This window comes from Typopeltis vanoorti, chromosome 5 (genome assembly GCF_054136105.1).
Source record: "Typopeltis vanoorti isolate ZY-2024b chromosome 5, IOZ_Tvanoo_1.0, whole genome shotgun sequence".
NCBI classification, from domain to species: Eukaryota; Metazoa; Arthropoda; class Arachnida; order Uropygi; family Thelyphonidae; genus Typopeltis; species Typopeltis vanoorti.
The window spans coordinates 131,802,501-131,823,187 of NC_143553.1; the positions used below are offsets into that span (position 1 = coordinate 131,802,501).

The following is a 20,687-nucleotide window of genomic DNA, read 5'->3' on the forward strand; positions in this document are numbered from 1 at the left end:
CATGTGCACGTCCAACAATGAACGTTAACGTGTACAGATTATTATTTTTTCGTAATGTTTGTTGGTAGATCGCCCATGTCATGCACCCGAAGTAGTCTTCTAAAAAGGCGAAACTAAAAAAAAATAAATAAAAATAAATCAGCTTACGCCCCTTATTCCCTAATAGGGAGGAGGCGAGGCCTTTATACTCCTATCTAGCTTTTGGAGACTGAGTGGACAGTTCAATCACCACCAGTAGCCCAACAGAGATTAACTGGCCCATGTCTATCACTAATTATAGGTGGCTACTGATGAAGAGACCAGCAAACAAGTGCTGCCATCTCTTGCTGCCTAACCCTAACAAGATATGATATTGTCTACAGTCGATTTTCTTGAGTTTATGGGAGGAAAGGAAACTGAATCAGTTGAGGTAGGGAGGTAACTGAATCAGTTGAGATAGTTGAGTTACTGAGTGAGCACTTTGCAAAAGTATATCATCCAGGTGGTGACATTGCAGAAACGAATAACCCAGTAGATTATACGGGAATTGTGGTTAATGAAGTGGAGGTGAGTAGTCTATTGCATAACCTCAATGTCAATACATCTGTGGGATTGGATGGTATACCAGCTCGTGTTGTACGAGAAGCAGCTAAAGAATTGTCAGTACCCTTGACCATTTTGTTTAATTTGAGTCTCGGGTCTGGGTTAGTCCCGAGCGGGTGGAAAGAGGGGAAAATAGTTCCACTGCATAAAGGTGGTTCCAAGACTGCTGTTGTAAATTACCGACCGATTAGCATATCAGGAATCATTGTCAAGGTCTTAGAGAAAATAGTCAAGAGGAAAATACAAGATTGGATAGAAGAAAATGGGATACTGTATCGGGGACAGCATGGTTTTGTGAAGGGTAGGTCATGCCTCAGTAACTTGCTCACGTATTATAACACAGTGACGGCTGAACTGGATAAGGGTAATGGGTTTACGGTGATTCTACTGGACCTTGCTAAGGCCTTTGACAGGATTCCACATGGAATTCTAATCAGTAAATTGCAGCATATGGGAATGGACATAGGGTTGGTGAGATGGATAGGAGAGTGGTTGACGGAGAGATATCAGAGAGTGGTTTACTCGGGAGTAGAGTCCACAAGACGGCCTGTGACTAGTGGTGTGCCACAAGGATCTGTTCTTGGATCACTGCTGTTTAATTTGTTCATAAATGATATAGGAAATGATCTGAGAGGAACAGTTCATTTGTTTGCGGATGATGCGAAGTTGGGTAGGGCAATAGTGAATGCAGATGGCGTCAAAATTTTGCAGGATGATTTGGATAGATTGGAGGTCTGGGCTAAGGAGAATGGATGTCAGTTTAATGTGGCAAAATGTAAGGTTATGCATTTTGGGGTGAAAAGATTGGCGGCAGTTTACTGCATTGGTGGAACCGTGCTCCAGGAAATTGATGAGGCACGAGATTTAGGAGTGTTGGTAGATAAGGAATTGAAATTTAGGGGACACATTGCAAAAGTGACCAAAACAGCTCATCAAATCACTTGGTTGCTGAAGAATACGTTGACAAGCAGAGACAAGCAGGTTATTGTTCCTCTCTATCGAGCCTTGATAAGACCCCATCTAGACTACTGTGCTCAGATTTGGTCACCTAGGTTTCTTCTTGATGGGGAGGAGGTGGAGAGGATCCAAAGGCGAGTGACCAAGATGATAGCAGGTCTGTGGAATGAACCGTATGAGAACAGGTTGAGGATTTGTGGGTTGCAAAAATTGGTTGATAGGCGGAGGAGGGGAGATATGATTGAGACATTCAAATTACTGAAGGGTTTCTATAAAATTAATTCAGAAGATATTTTTGAGAACAGGGCTGGTTGTGGGAGGACTACGGGACATCCATGGAAACTGGGCAAAAGTGTTGTTAGTAAAGGTGTTAGAGCTGGGTTCTTTACTTTTAGAGTAGTGAATGAGTGGAATGCGCTCCCTGAGTCTGTGGTGGATGCTGTGACAGTGAATGAGTTTAAGGCGAGGTATGATAGATACTGTATGAATGTCAAATAGTTGTGATGAATATAATTTTGGGGCCTCCCTCGATGAGTCTAATGACTCCCTGGAGTTGCCCGTAATAATAGTAATAGTAATAATAGTAATAATAATAAAAAAATCCACTTAACCGTGCCAGAGATCGACTAATTCAGGAATCGGTCGAAGATAGGCTTAGCAAAAGTTCCTCTAGTCAGCGACTAGACTTGAACCTAGGTCTAACTTCGAGCAGCCAAGCGCTACTTCTACTGAGCTATATAGGCCTAAGACGAAACTAGTTGTGCAGTTTACTTAAAATAGTGTTTCTATTTTTTATTTCTTGGTTTATAGTCATTTAATCTATTAAAAATAATAATAAATAAAAATAAGAATAAGAATAAATGAATAAAATTATATATATATATGTTAGGAGGTGCCTGTGTAGCTCAGTGGATGTGGCGTTTACATACCACGGCGCTTGGCCGCACGAAGGAAGACTTGGTTTCGAGTCTAGTCGGCGACTGTAGGAAATTTTTCTAAGCCTTTTTTCGACCGGTTCCTGAGTTAGTCGATCTCTGGCACGGGCAAGCGGGTTTTTCCTCTCGGAAACTCGGGTTTTTCGTCCCGTAAACTCAAGAAAATCGACCGTAGAACCCACATTATTTCAGACATTAAGTATATTGTGTTAGGGTTAGGGACCACGAGATGGCGGCACATTTGAGCCGTCTCTCTCTCTCTCTTCACTGTGTACCGCTTAATTAGTGATAGCCTTGGGCCATCTATCTCTGATTGGTACCAGTGGAGATTGAACTGCCCACTCAGTCTCCAAAAGTTAGATAGGGCTAAATGGCCTCGCCTACTCCCCATATACGGGAATAAAATGCCGTTAGATGATTTTTTTTTATATATATGTTAGGGTTACCAAGTAATTTTATAAACTTGGTTATTATACTCCTAATCCCAACTAAGCAAACAGTTAAATTTGCACCTGAAACGCACCCACCACCTTTAGTTTATAAAATTACTTGGTAACCCTAATATACATTATTCCCAAGGTAAAAAAACTTATTTACATCTATATCTCCTCCAGAGATTATTCAAAATAAAAACACCTTATAGCAACTTGCATAGGTAAAGTTGATAAGGCTGTGTATTTGTATTACTAAAACCTTGGTATTTAGGGTCTAGTTACTCACTGAGGAGACCTCAAAAAAAAAGGTTGAAACCGGTCTGGGTAGTGACCCCACCCATAATGTATTCCAGTATACATCTCTTAGTGAGATGTACTTTACATTATGCAAAATACTAAGAATAGTGATCAGAGCTTTAACCACCTTTACAATGAGTTGCCCTGGTGTTGCACCACCTTTAGACTTGAACTACGTTTCAGGCGCAAACTGAACTGTTTGCTTACTTGGGATTAGTAGTAAAATAACCATGTTTATAAAATTAATTGGTAACCCTAATATACATAATTCCCAAGGTAAAAAAACTTATATATATATATATATACAAGGATGTGTGTGCTGAAAAGTTGTGATAATGACCGAGGTGGAACCTCAATTAAGGTATTAATCAGAATTTTTCAGTCCCTCCCCTCGTATACATATTTACTTTCTCCATAAACAATCCAAGTGGCTAAAGACTATTAAATTCAAGATAGTAAGGAAACACTTAAACTGAACTACCAATTAACCTTGCATGCAGGTATCTAGTTACATATAAGTATCTCAGATACTTATATGTAACTTAACCTCGGAAATAACCTTAATAAGAATTTAACTCATTAACAGATTGACTCTTCACATGCTTGTCACCAAATGAAAATCTTCAATTTCCCAAAGCACACCCTTATGTTCAAATCTATATAACTTTTCTACGCAAGCGCCAGTGTATTCCTCTGATAACAACAAGAAAAAACACTTAAATGTGCCCACTTGCTTTCATTCACATAAACCGAAAGTTATTATCCTATATAGAAAAAACACCTGGAACCTTAGTCTCTTGCCTCCTACAGAATTTTTAATCTTTCTTGAGTGCGCACAAGAGAAAGATTAACACAAAACAAAAGTGCTCTGTATATGACAGCAACATAAGTGAAAACTTCAGAACAACCTTTCCTTCTGTATGAAAGCTTCCGAAGAAATAACTAAAAACATATCAACAGTTGGAAATCACATATCAGACTGAGAATCCTAAATAAAACAAACTTTACTTGGCCCATTCTATATGAAGCGGAAATCAATAAAATTCCTTTCAGCTTTAAGAGAAATAATTCCTTTTTCGATTAATGACTACAATAAACATCACACTCATCACTTTATATAAGGAAATTCTCTCTCAGTCTTCCATTTCTAACATTTCTTCTAATTTCTGCTCATTCTTTATACATTGAAGACACAGAATCTTGCTGTATTTTGTTTCTTCTTCCAGAGCAGTTGAACGCTTAGCAACGTTCGATAACGTCCTCTTCACATCTGCTCGTACTCGGAATTAAAATATAGCAACTTCCACCCCCATCATCGTCCGCCACCATCAATTTTTTCTAGTTTTCAAATGGAAAAGATGAAGTTATTATTATTACGTGACACCGCCTGGAGTCCAAGGACTCATCGTGGGAGGGCACACTACTCTACTTTGCTAAATACATCTCATCCTCTCCACTACTACTTAATTCTCCGACTACGACACTCTACCATCAACGCCATCTATTGTCCATAATCACAAACTTCTGTCTACAAAGTGTAGGAAAGTTTATTTAGCCAGAATATATAGTAATACTTCATTCCACAATCTTTTATGCACTGAAATAAGTTCATTTATTTATTATTGCAACCTGAATACAGCTGCAAGTTTTGCTTCGCTTCTGTTAATTGACAACTTATTTAGTAAACAAATTATGACTACATGCAAACAACAACAACATTACTTTTTGTTGTTTGTTTTGTTTTAATTATTTTTAACGTGAGGTCGCAAAGGAATGGAAAGATGGCAAAATTTTTCCGCTTCCTAAAAGATTGATAAGACTAGGACTTCGAGTTATAGGTCAATCTACTTGTCTGGAATTGTAATGAAGATGTCGAATATGCTAGTGAGGAGAATTCAGAACTGGGTGGACAGCAGTAGAATTCTTTTTAATGGACAGTGTGGGTATGCTAAAGGAAGATCATGTTTACAAGATGCTTATGTATTATAATAAGGTGACGAATACATTGGACATGGGGATGACATGGACATATACAATAGTAAACTTAGATTTTGTAAATGCTTTCGATAGATTGGCACATGAAAAACTAGAAGAATTTCCTTATATAAAGTGATGAGTATGAAGTTTATTGTAGTCATTAATCGAAAAATGAATTATTTCTGTTAAAGCTGAACATATGGGATTGGACAGTAGATCAGTGCGTTGGATTGGAAATTGACGATCTGACAGGTATCAGGTTGTATACGAGGGAGTGATATCCCAGAAGAGGAAAGTCACTAGTGACATGTCCCATGGGTATGCTTTGTCCACTCTTGTTTAGTTTGTATGTAAATGACATTGGAAGTGACTTAAATGGTGATATACAGATGATACAGTTTGCATATGACAAAAGTTAGGGACAGTTATGAGCAGTAGAGCAGATGTTGTAGCTTTGCAAGAAGACTTAAATAGAATATCTGAATGGCAAATGTGTGGTGATATCAGTTTAATGTTACGAGGTATAAGGTTTAAAATTTGGGAAGCAAAGATGGGATGAAGAATATAGGATTAGTAGGGATATTTTGGAGGATATGGTGGAGGAGATGTAGGGTTAGGGAGTTATGGTGGATAGGGACTTGAAATTTAATGTACAATTTGATAAAAGTTTGAGGATAACACAGCGAATTATGGGAATGATGCAGAGAACACTGGCATGTAGAAATAAGGATGTTTTGATTCCATTATACAAGACTGATCAGGCGTTACATATGGATTACTGTGCACAGATTTGGTCGCCAGCTTTTCATAAAGATGATGAAATGTTGGAGATGGTACAGAGACGATTGGCTGAGTTGGCTTCTGGTCTCGGGAATGTGGAATACGAGGACAGATTGAGAGAATGCAAATTATAGAGCCTAGTGGATAAAAGGAAGAGGGGGAGACATGATCGAGAAGTATAAGTGGCTAAGGAATAATTACCCACATTAGCGTGGATGAGATTTCTCATAGAATATCTGGAGACAGTGGGAGAACGAGAGGTCATCTCTGGAAGTTGTACGTACGTATATACGGTGGCCAGTCATATACGAGTTGCCCTGTCGTGAACGGCTTGGCTTACGCTTATATCCGCCGAAACTTTTATATATAGTCGGTATATATTCGGCATGAAACTCTTTTAGTTTCTATATTCGGCTAAGAAATAATGTTGGATTCAATATCCATTTAATTTTGAGGTAATTTTATTACTGTAATGAGGAACACGTTGTTATTTTCCTGGGGTTTGAACGCGCCTGGTGATCGCATGTAAAATCCGTTTTTTTTTTTTTTTTTTAAATTAAGAGGGCGCTACCGTTCTATTCAGCTGTTTACTCTCCATGCATGTGTGTGTGCTATGTGCTTTTGAATTTCTTTTTTTTTGTGCAATGAAGTATATGTAATTATTTAAATTACCAGAATGTGGTTTATTTATTTTCTGAGTTGGATTGCTATTCTGATTCAGTTATGTTTTATTGTGTTAGCAGTTGGTAAGTGTGTGACCTGGGTATTAGTTGTAACTCTTTTGCATTTATGTAGTTGTCATTTGTAATATCAACCCAAATGCGTGGTTATTTGATATACGCTTTTCGTTTTTTTTTTTATTGTTATTATCATTATTTAGAGCATCTCCATGGAGTCTGCAGACTTATTGCGGGAGACCCAAATCAACCATCATACACACAAATCCTATCATAACTCTCCTTGAATCCATTCATCATCAGGGAACTCGCAACCAATTCTGGCAATCTATTCCACACAAAAAATCTGCTCCGCTAACCTCTATCAACGACACTTACAAAACTTCCACGGATGGCACCGAGTTCTCTATTTGTCATATATTGAAAATTTTCACTTGCATCAATTTTATAAAACCCCTTTAATATCTTAAAAGTTTCTATCATGTCCCCCTCTTTTCCGCCTATCAACTAAACTTTGTAACCCACGAACCTTCCACCTACCCTCGTATGGAGTATTCCACAGGCCTGTCACCATCTTGCTCACCCGTCTCTGAATCTTTTCGACCACCTCCTGGTCCCCAAGAAATCCAGGTGATCACATTTGTGGCCAAGATGTATCCGAATCGTAGCCTTATAAAGAGAGATAATGACTTACTTATTAGCATATTTTTCAACATCCAAGTAATTCGTTGAGCCGTTTTACCAACTTTTGCAGTATTCCCTCTGAACTTCAACTCTTTGTCCACCATTATCCCCAAGCCTCATCAATTTCCTGCAAACCAATACCATCAATTTTCTTCATTGTTTTTATATGCTGATTATCTGATTATTGTAAATTTAAAAGTAGAAAGTAGTTTATTCATAGTGCTTTTGCAAATTAATTGTATATATACATATCATTAGAGAAGTACTTATTCAGAGACAATGTTTCGTCTTTATTATTATTGTATGGGGTCAGAAGCCTCATTGTTGGAGACCTGCACCAACATTTATTCACACAATTACTCAGGGCATTGCAGCTAATTCTGGCAACCAATCTCATTCACTTTCCCTGCTAAAAAAAAATCTAGTAAGCATGCTTTAATACCCATAATCTTCGAAGAATGCTTGTCTCCTCCCAACTTGTCATGCATTGAAAAATTTCTTTTGTGTTAAATCCCTTCAGTAACTAACTTAAGGAGAGGGAACATGTTTCTATCGTGTTCCTTCTCCTCTGCCTGACAACAGAACTCTGCAGCCCATGCACTTTTTATCTATTACCATAGGCAGGGGCGCGCCAGTAGTGTCCAGCGCCTGTGTGCAAAACTTTAGTTGGTGCCCCTATCCCCACCCTCCAATAAAAAAATCACTTTAAAAAAACGTTTTTTTTAAGTATTTCCTCCTCTTTGGTGCCTTTACTATCCTAGTGCCTGTGTGCGTCGCACACATTGCACATATGACCACCGCACCCCTGACTATAGGAAGCATTCCATAGCTTACCATCAGCTTGGTCACTCATCTCTGAATCCTCTCAACCACCTCCTGATTTCCAAAAAATCCAGATGACCAAATCTGCATACAGTATTCAAGATGTGGCCAAATCATAGACTTATTAAGAGGTATAATAACCTCGCTGTCCTTACTTATCAGATATGTTCTTAAACATCCAAGCAGTCTTTTTGAGCTATTTTACTAAGTTTTGCAACATATCCTCAGAAACTTCAAATCTCTATGCATCATCATCCCCAGATGTGCCTAACCTTGTGAACTTCCTGCAATTGAGTATCATCAGTACTGTACAAAGTATATAATCTTTTCCTCCTCAACTGCATTATGTTAAATTTTGCAACATTGACTATGTTGCAAAATTCATAGTCCTGTTTTTTAACATGACTATGAATTAAATTTGCCAAGAAATTATTGTTTAATCCTTTATCCAAGTGTAAGCACACAAAGTTTGCACAAAAGTATCTTCACAAATAGACTACTTGTTACAGAAGCCAATGGTTTCACATTAATTGCTTAGTATCTGATAATGTGAATTCCCCCCCCCCCCTTTTGGGTGTGTATACTGTATATTATGGGACCACCACACACACATCTATTTCAACCTGTATTGAGGTCTTATCAGTGGGAGCCAGGCAGAAGAGAGAGATACCAGCATGCATTACCTAATTGTTGGTGTCTCTTGGATCTGGCAACATTGATGAGACCTCAGTAAAGGTTGAAATCAGTCTTGCATTATAGGATACTAAGGCAATTGATGCAAAATCATTAGCCTATGTATACAAGCAGCTTAGTCGTGAAGATATTTCATGTGCAAACTTCTTGGCAAGTTTAATTTAATTTTGCTGCACTAAATTGACAGCCATTGTCCTGTGCCCACACTGCCAATTTAAATCATCCTGCAGGATATCTACATCATCTTTTTCAGCTATTGCCCTGCCTGATTTTGCATCATCAGCAAAGAACTGAATATCCTCCTTTAAATCTTCTGCTGTATCATTAATGTACAAATGAAAGAGTAGTGGTTCCAGTACAGAGCCTTGGGGCACTAAATTAGTGTGATTGCAAACTGACTACTATATTAATAGAGATTTGCTACAAATTGTTGATGTAGCCATATACTTCAGGGTTACAGTGGATAGTGCATTAAAGTGTATTAGTCACATTTTCAAGGTGATGGTTAAGACATCACATCAGATAACTCCAATATGAAATGAAAAAGTTTTCACACATTTTACAAGAACTTGGTAAAACCGTTCTGAACCACTGAACTCAAATATGGTCTCCTGAGTTCCACGGAGATGAAAAAAAAAACAGAGGAAAAGGTCCAGCACTAGCTAACCAAAATCATATCTGTCTTGTGGAACTTTGCATATGAATACCAACAGACTCTCAATCAGTCAATCGTCATATGTTTAGTTTCAGTCATAGAGGGAGGAGGAGAGATAATAGAAAATACAAGTTTGTAAGAGGTTCTCAGCAGGGAAATTTTGCATCCCTTAGCAGGTTTGGGGAGAATTTTCTAGGTCATTCCTGAGAGCTTACTAAGGTTGTGGTCAAGAAGAATGCGAGGTCTGTCATGTAGTAAATGATGGAAGAAGCTGCCAATGGACTTTGTGAATGCACTAGAAATGAATGTTCTTAAAGAAAGATATGTTTCGAGCAATATCTTCTACTGCCATCCCATGATGAATCCCTGACTACTTGGAGTGATGACATATAATAATAATTTTCTTAAGACCCATGTAGCCCAATTGAAATGATTTGTATTCATAGTGCTAGGCTGCCTGACGAAAGACTGTTTTAATTTTGATTCTAGTTGCCCGACTAGAGAAACTATTTCTTAATCTTTCTGCAACTGGTTCCCAAGTTAGTTGATTTCTGGCATGGTCAAGTAGGTTTTTAACCCTACAACTCAAAAGTGAATATAAGACCAACACAATTTCAGGTAATAATATATTGCATTGGTGGTTAGAGACCATAAGATTGTGGCAGCTGTACCTTAAAATTTATTTATTTAAAAAATAAATAAATTGGCTAATGCCTTTTATTAGCAAAGGGAGTGGGCAGAAATGTTTTAGCCTCAAGTTTTGGAAACCATCCAGACAGCCAGTCTGGTTTTTCTGATGTTCATCTCTGAGTCACTAGGATTCAAAGATGAACCAGCAAGATGATGAGTGGCCTTTGGTGTGTTCTTTCTGAGGGGTAGAAAATTCTTTAAGAAACATTTAAGTTACTTAAAAGGTTTTATAGGATTGATGGAGGGGAAATGTTTTGCACTTGGCTAGAGGGGCAGAATAAGAGGTCATCCTTGGAAGTTGAGTGGTTAGTAGGGGTATGAGGACTAGATTTTTTGCTCAGAGAATTGTGAATGAATGGAATGGGTTGCCAGTCAGCTATTAGCGATATGTCTGTTAATGGTTTCAAAGGGAGGTATGATAAATTGTGTGAATAGTTTGGGTCACCTGCAGTGAGTCTTCAGACTCCATGGAGGTGCCTGTACAATAATAATAAATTAGGCACCCTCATTCATGTCACCATATGATACCCTGATGTCTTTGTTTCCCCCCCCCCCTCCGCAATCCATGCCAGTCTCAAAGCCATTCCCATTTAATCCAATTTGTGTAATAGTTTTCCATGTGGTATTCTGTCAAATACCTTTTGCAAAGTCCAAAATCATGGTGTAGCCATTTTCTTTATCCAATTCTGCTGTAATTTTATTATAAAATCTGAATAAATTACTAAGGTAGGACCCACCCTTTAGTGAAGTCATGTAGCCTCATATAGAATATCATATTCTTTTTCACCTATTCTTGAAATTTATCTTTAACCAACTTTTCCAGTACTTTAACTACTATCCATAGATACTAATTGATATGTAATTTGCGAATTTGTCTTGGAGCTATCCTCTTTCCACTCTCTTGGAACCTTGCCACTGCTGAGATTTAGATTAAACAACTTTGTCAGAAGCACTGCCATTTCTCTTGCATGTTCTCATAGCACACAAGCTGACATTCCATCCAGTCCTACTGCAGCATTCACATTGATATTTTTCAATGTATGGAGTACTTCCAATTCATCCGCCTCATTTGTCACATCAGCCTCTGCCATGTCAGGAACTACGAAGTTCACTTTGATACATGCTTGCAAAGTTATCACTTAGTAACTCAACTATTTCTTTTGCTTTTGTCACTTTCCTACATTCAGCACTGAGTGAAGCTATTCTTCCATAATCATTCTTTCTCTTACTTGCTACTTAGTGATAAAAACTCTTTTGGATTTACTTTGGCCTCCTTCTCCAGTTTTCTCTTAACATGATTTAGCCTTCCTTGCCATACTTTTTACCCTTCTTCCTTTGCTTTATATTACTCATAAGCATGCTGATCACCTTTTTGTTTATATTTCTTCCACAATGTCTTTTTTTTTTTTCCCATCTCTTTCTTTATATCCCTACTCAGTTTATCCTTCTAACCTTGGATATTGCAATTTGATGCTGCCTCTCTCAAACAATCCCTCACCACCACTTCTCATTCATTACTGACATTTATTCCTTGTTGCTTCTTATGCCATGCTGCTCCAGTTTGTCATATAAATTTGTCATAGTTAGTCTTCTGCATAATCCCTTTTTTAACTGAGAATTTTACATGTTGAGCAGCATTCCAGAGTAAGACTCCATGGTCACTTTACCAGGTTGGAGATAGAGCTGCTACTGTAGTTATAAATTTTGCTGATGGCATTACCAGATCCAACACTTTCAATCCCTGTCTCCTCTATCACATGTTGTTTCAGGTAATTATCCCTTATTAGCTGTATAAATTCCATTTCCATCTTGTCACATGCCCTTTCTGCCTTCCAATCTATATGCCCATATTTAAAGTCTCCCAATAATTGCTCAGCCTGCACTCATTGTGCTAATCTCCTGATGCATGGTATCCACATTATTCTCTGAACCCCTAGGTCTGTAGCAGCAATCAACGATATATTTTGTGATATTGGCCTCTGTTTCGCATCACACAGCCTCAAAATGAATGATCGCTGTCAGATCTACAATCCTATTTAACTTCTATTTTTGTTGGGTTGAAGTTCTTCAGTCAGAGACTTGTCTAAAATCTGGAAGGATGGATCTATTTCCATGGGAACGAAGTTGAGGATTTTGGATGCAGTTCTTTTTCCAACAGTGACTTATGGATGTGAGACTTGGAACCTAAAGAAATCAGATGAGAAAAGGATAGATGCTTTTGAGATGTGTTACCGAAGGCTGTTGGTGATATCATATACTTAAAGGTGTGCAAATGAATGGGTGTTAGAAAAGATCAGTAGAACTTTAAGACTCCTTAAGGATATTGACAGAAGAAAGTTAAAATATTTTGGACACATTGAAAGGATGGAAGGAGGACTTCTCAGAACAGTAATAGAAGATAAAGTTCCTGGAAAAAGAGGAAGGGGTAGACTGTCAATGAGATGGATGGATTGTGTGTGTGTTGAGTGACTGATCTTCAGAGAATTGAAGCCTCCAGAAAAGCATACAACAGGACTAAATGCAAGGCCTGGTGTGGCACATCACTGAACATTGGAGTGACCATATGGCATCTGTAGATGCCCAATGAACATATGGATGAAGTTCTTCAGCTGTCATTAATGATACCCCTCCTCCAATCCTGTTCTCTCTGTCTTCTCTAAAAATACAGCATCCCTTATATTCTATCCCTGTAACTAATCATTCTCTGTGAAACATGTCTTGGCAATGTCAATAAGATTTGGGCAAATCAAGCTGACCAATGCTAAAACTCTTTTTTTCTGATATTTCTGGCATTCATATACATGCATTTCCACATCCCCTTTGACTTACAATTACCCTTGAATCATGTCATTACTAGCTCCTTCAGATTTGAAATGTGGGAAACTTGCACCCAGCTGTTCATGGTTATTTCTGCACTCGCACTCATTTATCCCATCAGTGACCAGATACATGCTTGATTGTAACCCCCTCCCCCCATTGAAATATTTTCAGTTTCCATCATTGGCACTTTCAAACTCACACTGAACAACCCTTTCCCAAAACATGTAACTCCAAAACTATTGAAATGCAGTTTATCAGGCATATACAAATCCTTTCATTCATGAAATTCACTCTGTACATCTATAAACTGCACATCTCAGGAAGATTGATCTTTCAGTCTTATATAAGTCATTTCAGCTGTAAGAAAAAAAACTCGATAGGAACAGAAAACATTAGTAATGAAACAATAGCGATAGAATTGTGCAAGATTTTAATGATTTTAAGTTATCTAGACATGCCTTCATTGTTGTGTTTGTACTCACCTACATGTTTGCCTGGCTATAGCTATTAGGCATTTGAACAAATTAATATTAAATTTATATTTAAGTGTTTAGGATCCAGTGATATTTCTAAAGATTCCAATTTGTTTTTAAATAACAAAAGTGTAACTGTTCATCAGATTCATTCATTCATTCCATAAAAGTTGGTGTTTGTCAATTGCCTTGTGGAGAGAGCTATGGCCTCACTTCTCTGGTATTCAGTATCTCTAATATGCTCTTCAGTGTGCTCTTTCAATAGATTTCTCAATTTGTCTTTAGTATGAGGTTTTACACTACATCAGTAAATTTCTGAATATTTTAGGGGAATTGTGTCAAGGTTTTATGGATTGAAGTTGGAGAAACTTGCTAGGATCCAGAGTTGGGTAGACAACAATGGTATAATCTTTGATGGACAGCATGGATTTGCTAAAGGGAGGTCATGTTTTAGTAATCTGCTTACTTATTACAATAAAGTGACTGCTTCCTTGGACAGAGGAGAAGGATACACAGTAATATACTTGGATTTTGCAAAAGCTTTTGACTGTCAACTTATGAGTACCTCATAAGTTGACAGTCAAACTAGAGCAGATGGGATTGGATATTAGATTAGTGCATTGGATTGGAGACTGGCTATCTGATAGATATCAACAAATTGTGTATGGGGTACAATATCCAGGAAAAGGAAAGTCACTAGTGGAGTGCCTCAGGGGTCTGTTTTAGGGCCATTACTATTTAACTTGTATATTAATGATATTGGCAAAGATTTGGATGGAGATATTCAGTTGTTTGCAGATGATGCAAAGTTGGGACGAACCATAAAGAGTAGTGAAGATGTTGTGGCCTTACAAGAAGACTTGAATAAATTGAGTGATTGGGCACGGAAATGGGGATGTGAGTTCAATGTTGCAAAATGTAAGGTTTTAAAATTTGGAAAATAAAGATGGGATGCAGAATTTATGCTTGGTGAGAATATATTGTTGGAGATAGAGGAAATAAGAGATCTGGGGTGATAGTGGATAAGGATCTAAAATTTAGCAGACACATCGCCAAAATTGTGAAGACAATACATAAGCTTCTGGGAATGATGCAGAGGACACTGATGTGTAGAAATAGGGAGATTCTTGTTCCGTTGTATAAGGCTTTGATTAGGCCACACATGGACTATTGTGCCAGATTTGGTCACCCGGTTTTCAGAAGGATGAAGAGATGTTGGAAAGGGTCAAAAGGAGACTGACTAAGGTAGTTTCTGACCTCTGGAATGTCGACTATGAGGAAAGATTGAGAAGATGTAATTTGCAGAGTCTGGTGGACAGGAGGAAGATGGGGAGACCTACAAGTTGGTAAGGGATTGTTATAGGATCAATGCTGGTGAAGTTTTTCAGAGAACAGTGGGAGATCTGGGGAGAACCAGAGGTCATCCCTGGAAACTGTATAAAGAGGGTGTGAGTAGGGGAGTGAGAGGCAGGTTTTTTTCGTGCAAAGTTGTGAATGATTGGAATGCCCTGCCTGAGAGTGTGGTGTCTGCAAGGAGTTTGAGTGTGTTTAAGGCTCGATATGATGAGATGTGTGTGTGTGATAAAAGGACCTCCCAGATGAGTCTTTGACTCCATGAGGTCTTGGGGTAATAATAATAATAATAGTAGTGATTTCATCCTATAATAAAATTTGTTTAATCCTTTATCCAAGTGTGAGCAAACAAAGTTTGCACCTGAAAGTATCTTCAGGACAGGGGTAAGGTGGTACAACACCAGGGCAACTCGTTGCAAAGGTGGAGCAAGCTACCAACACTCCGATCTCAGTATATCTCCCATAATGCAAAACACATCCCCTTGTGGATATGTCTAATGTTATGCATTAAGGGAAGGGCCACTACCCAGACTAGTTTCGACCTTTATTGAGGTCTCTTCAGTGGGTGCCAGGCCTAAGTGGAGATACCAGGCAGAAGCATTAGCTGTGAAGGTTAATGGAAATTTGGCTAGAAAGGAATTTCCTGCGAAATTTCATCTACTCCAGCTGCCTTTCCATATTTCGGATTTTCGATGACTTTTTCTACTTCAAGTATGGATATCTATTCCTAACTGCATTCCTGTTGGGTGTTTTCTACCATCATGCTGACACTGCTTGTTTCATTTAGCAGTCTTTCAAAGTAATTATTCCAGACATCTAGAATATCTTTATGTTCAGTTTTTCACGTCACCTTTGTCATCTCCGATTCCCTTTACAGTACTCTTTCCTTCATTTCTATGCTTTTTCAAGAATATTTTGCCACCTTCCTAATATCTAACACCTTCCTAATAGGGTTGACACTGGGGAGTTCTTTCGCTTGGTTGATCAGCGGGAAGGAGTGATGACAAGAGGCCATCCCTGGAAGTTACGAAAGGAAACTGTGAGCAAGAGGGTAAGGAGTGGTTTCTTTGTGTGGAGGGTGGTTGAGCCGTGGAATGCATTGCTTGATGGAGTGGTGGGAGCGAGAACGGTCAGTGAGTTTAAAGAGTGGTATGATAGACTTTGTGTTTCTCATGGGGGGGACCTCCCCTCGATGAGTCTTGACAGACTTTATGTCTTAGGAAGGACCTCCCTCGATGAGTCTTTTGGCTCCTTGGAGGCCTGAATAATAATAATAAAATAATAATAATAATTTATTTTCTGTGTTCTTACCAAAGTTTTCCCATGATCGAGGTATCACTAGTGTTGCGATGAGAAGTAGCTGTGCATTTGATTGGTGTTATGAAAAGTGTTTTTTTTTTTTTTTCCTTTAATTATATCATGTAGATTTGTATAATAGTGCTTTTGTGTGATAGCCAGACTGGATATAATCATTGTACTGTGGTATTGTAGTTCTAAAATTGTTCTTTTATTCTTCGGTTGTTATTTGGTTAACGTTATAAAAATGGTAGCAGCTGAGAAGCTTGTAGCAGCAGCATGGAAGATCTCAACTCAGATTGAGTTTTTTCCTGGACTTTTTGCAGTCGATAAGATGCGGCAATTGTTTTATGTATGCATCCAAAAACATTAAAGATTTATGGTTAAATCTAACGATAAAAAGGAATGGAATGTATTATGGTTTGTGAGAAATGTGATGAAAGGCTAGGACGTTCCAAAAATGAGAATGGTGTCACCAGGAATAATCAGAAAATTAATGGAAGACATGGAAATGACATGAAGAGCTTAGGCAATAGTTCATGTAAATGAAGAGGCAAGTTAAATGTATGGAGGAGGATATTTAACATTTAAAGAAGAGCATAACTGATGTAAATGACAAGGAGGTTAAGAAAAAGAAGCTAGTATCTAAAGATGATAGGGTTGCTTTATGTGGTGACTCAATCATTAAAGGTGAAGTAAAAAAATAAAGTGCACAAGACATGTTTTACAGATGGTACAATAAAACGAACATCAGCACTTTGCATAGAAGGAAGGAATGGACATCAAAATCTGTGGTAGTGGTGGACACAAACGATTTGAATAGTGAGACAAAGAATGTGGAAAGAAATTTGAAGAAGTTCTTGCAGGAAGTGAATGGTAATAGTGGCATTGGGAAAGTAGTTAGATTGTTGCCCAGATAAGATGGTAGTGAACTGAGAAGGAGAGCAATGATACTGCATGAAAAGATGGCTGAATTGTGTCAGCCAGAGAGAGTTCAGTTTGTGAATGTATGGAATGACTTTGAAGGGAAGTTAGAATGGTTCAAAGCTGATGGGATGCATTTGAATGGGTTGGTGTTGGGCATTTGGAATGATTGTTGTTTAATAAGAGTGCACAGGGTTCATATGAAATTAGTACAACTAAGAGTCAGAGAGAGAGAGAGGTTGAGAAGCAGGTTGAAAATCAGTCAGGATTAGGGAAATTGGGATTGTCAGAATGAAGATCAAAGTACACTATAACAGAGAGAGTAAAGAACGATTGTGTTGATGGGATGACCTCAAAGAGTGAAGAATTGTTATGCTTGTGCACTAATGTATGGAATATCACAAATAAAGGGGCTGAGTTTGTAGTATTGATTGAATCAGTATGCCCAAAGATAATTTCCATAAGAGAAACTTGGCTGACTGAGGATGATATACTGTCAGGACTAAATTGTGGGATATAGAATTTTCCGAAAAGATAAAAAGATGAAGAGAGGAGGTGGAGTATTGTTAATGGTAGCAGAGAAATTGTATCCTTCAAGAGTCAAAGTGGAAAAGAGTAGCATTTGTGAAGATTTTGAAGCTGTTTGGTGTGAAGTTGAGATCAATAGAATAGTATATCTAATAGGATGCTGTCATAGGACATTAAATGTGGAGAGTATTGATTGTGAAATGTTTAGACAAATTAGTTGGGCAAGTAAAAGGAAGATAATCCTGGTGGGAGATTTTAATTATAGGAATGTTGAAAGTTTTTTCACTTGGTTATAACTATAAATTAAAGAATAAATCAGGAACATAATTTTTTGTCATCTTTAATTTATAGTTATAGGAATGTTGATTGGATATAAGAGATAGTGTATAGTAACAAGGAGAGTGAATTTGTTGAGTTTGTGTTGGATAACTATCTAAAGCAACATGAGGTTTATCGGTGTTAGATTTATTGATATCCTCACAGCATATGGTTGTGAATGAGGTATCAACACTGTCACCTGTTGGTGAAAGTGATCATGAAGTATTGGTTTGGAAGGCAGTCAAACAGGAAAAAGTTTTCAATAAGGTCTATATGTGTGTGGAACCATAAGCTGTGATTATGAGAAGCTCCATATTCAACTAGCATCAATACATTGGGTTGATGAATTGTGTAGAAAAGATGTTGAGAGTACATGGGAAATGATAAGTTTGTATCTAACACAAACAATGCATAACTTGCATACCAAGAGTTAAGCGACAGTTTGCAGTGAACAGATGCATGAAGAATATAAAGTGCAGGCCAGAAAAGTGACAAGCATGGTTAAAAGAGAAAAAGTAGAATATGAGAGGAGATTGGCCAGTCAGGTCAAAGTTAATCCAAGGGAATTTTTGTGTTATGTGGTAAGCAAGAGGAAAAATAATTATTGTAGGTTGATATTGGTAGATAGTTTTGGTAGTAGAATAACAATAGCAAATGATATAGTGGAATTATTTAACGAACACTTCATGAGTGTATATCATAATGGTGTGAATAATGCTGTGCAGCATGTGGAAGGGGGGGGGGGCAAGAATTAGAATTAAAGGTGAAAGAATTAGAGGTGTATCAAGTGTTGCTTGGGTTAGATGCTAATAAGGCTGTGGGAATGGATGCCATATCATCCATTCCCTATGCCCTATTCTCCAAATTTACCCAAATCATTTTTATAGGCTTGGTGGGATCCATTTCCTCCTCTGCTGTTTAGATATCCAACAAGGACTACTTTTTCAGTTTTTTTTTTTTTTTTTAAGTTGGCTCCTGTCTCTGATGATTCATAAAATTCCTCCATTTCTTCCTTAGTAGAACCTTCTGTGGCACCACAGACACAAACAAGTTGGATTGTGAAATATTGAATTATGGTGTAGGCAGAGAATTGTGTACTGTTGGATCACATACATGTAGATCAACTCCATAAAAGTCCTTTGGCTGTTTGGAAGTGTAACAACTAATATTTTCAACAATCTTAAAAGGACAGAAACATTTCTTGGACCTCATTCTAATAAATTCATTTTGGGATGGCATTTCATTCTCTCAGTTCTGTCATCTGAGGTTTGTGAAAAAAAAAAAAGTATCTGTTATTTCTTTGCAGCAAGTGATGATATTGCTTTTCTCTTGTATAAACTCCAGCTACATCTGCTATACAGTACTTAGATGTATACAAAACCAAAGACACTAACAGATGCAAAGAATTTACTAATCCATAACTTGATTTTATTTTGATGACTTTAGCTTGAGCAGAACACTTAAGAAAATTTTGTTGTTTTTGTGGTCACAAGAACGGTAAAAGTATATTCATTTTCTATCATAATTATCATGTCATAAATTAATTTATGGCAACTTCATTCATCATCATCAAATTTCTGCCATTTACCCTCAAGGGGTGTACAGGATATGATAGTACTACATGAAAAATTTACATCATTACTAACATCCTATCTACATTTTTCCTCCAAATCAGCCTGTTACTTGTCAAGCCCCAACATTATCAGATCTTATATTTCTGTCATCTAAAGCACTTTATACTGTATCAATCCACCTATATCTTGGTCTTCCTCAGGGTCGTTTTCCTGCCAACTTGGCAGAGAACACTTGTTTTGCTAATCTTTCCTCGCCCATTCTGTTTAAGTGACATACCACCTGAGATTAGCTCTGCTAACGCATTCCTGATTGCTGACAAGTTATTTCCTAATATCCTCATTTTTAATATGATATTGCCATTGATGCCATTTGTTCATGTCTCTAATCTTTCTCAGGACTCTCATATCTGCTTTCTCTAGTCTTTGGTCAAGTGTTTTACTTCTGACCCACCTCGCAGATCCATAAGTTAAAACTGGTTTGAACACTGTTTTGTATACAGCTAATTTAGTGTTCCAACTGATTTCTCTCTTATTCCATATGAATTTATTCAATTGACTTTTTACCATACCAGCTTTGTCGATTCTGTTGTCTATTTCCATATTTAATTTACCATCTTCACTAAAAATCGTGCCTAAGTAGCTGAAATGTTTTACTTGTCCCACAGGTTCTCCTTTCATAACGCAGTTGACATTTTCAACGATTCTACCTATTTTCATTGTATTTTTATTGCTGACCTTCATACCATATCTATTACAATAGTTATTCAATTTAGTCAGGGAATCTTGCAGACTTGTAGCGGATTTATTTAGAAGTATAGCATTGTCCGTACAAAGAGCTCACATTAACATCACCAATTTTGATATCATGTTTAATACCACTTTCCTTCATAATGTGATCCATATAGATAATGATTAACAGAGGGGATAATGTACATCCTTGTCTCACACCAGATTTAACATTAAACCATCTTTCTGTACTTCTTTCAATTCTAACTGCTTACTTACAACTCAAATAAAGACTAAGTATTGCTTGATATAATGCCCCATTGATAGCATATAACTGTAGCGTATTGAATAGCTTTTGTCTTGGCACCTTGTCATATGCCTTTTCCAAATCGACAAAACTTAAATACAGATCTTTGTTATGTTCCCATGCTTTCTCGACTATTTGTCGTAAAGTGAAGATCTGATCCTGACAGTCTCTATTTGGCCTGAATC

The 20,687-nt window shown here is 37.6% G+C and overlaps 1 protein-coding gene across 1 annotated transcript in view; it reads left to right on the top strand.

Annotated features, from left to right (window-relative positions):
* The first annotated feature begins 6,545 nt into the window (after positions 1–6,545).
* LOC150106821 (protein TEX261) overlaps positions 6,546–20,687 on the top strand; it is a 180,565-nt gene continuing 166,423 nt past the window's right edge. Inside the window, exon 1 of the mRNA XM_090392733.1 lies at positions 6,546–6,708. Coding sequence (XP_090248859.1) covers positions 6,639–6,708 — 70 coding nt within the window. The 5' untranslated portion in view covers positions 6,546–6,638. The remainder of the gene's footprint in view (positions 6,709–20,687) is intronic.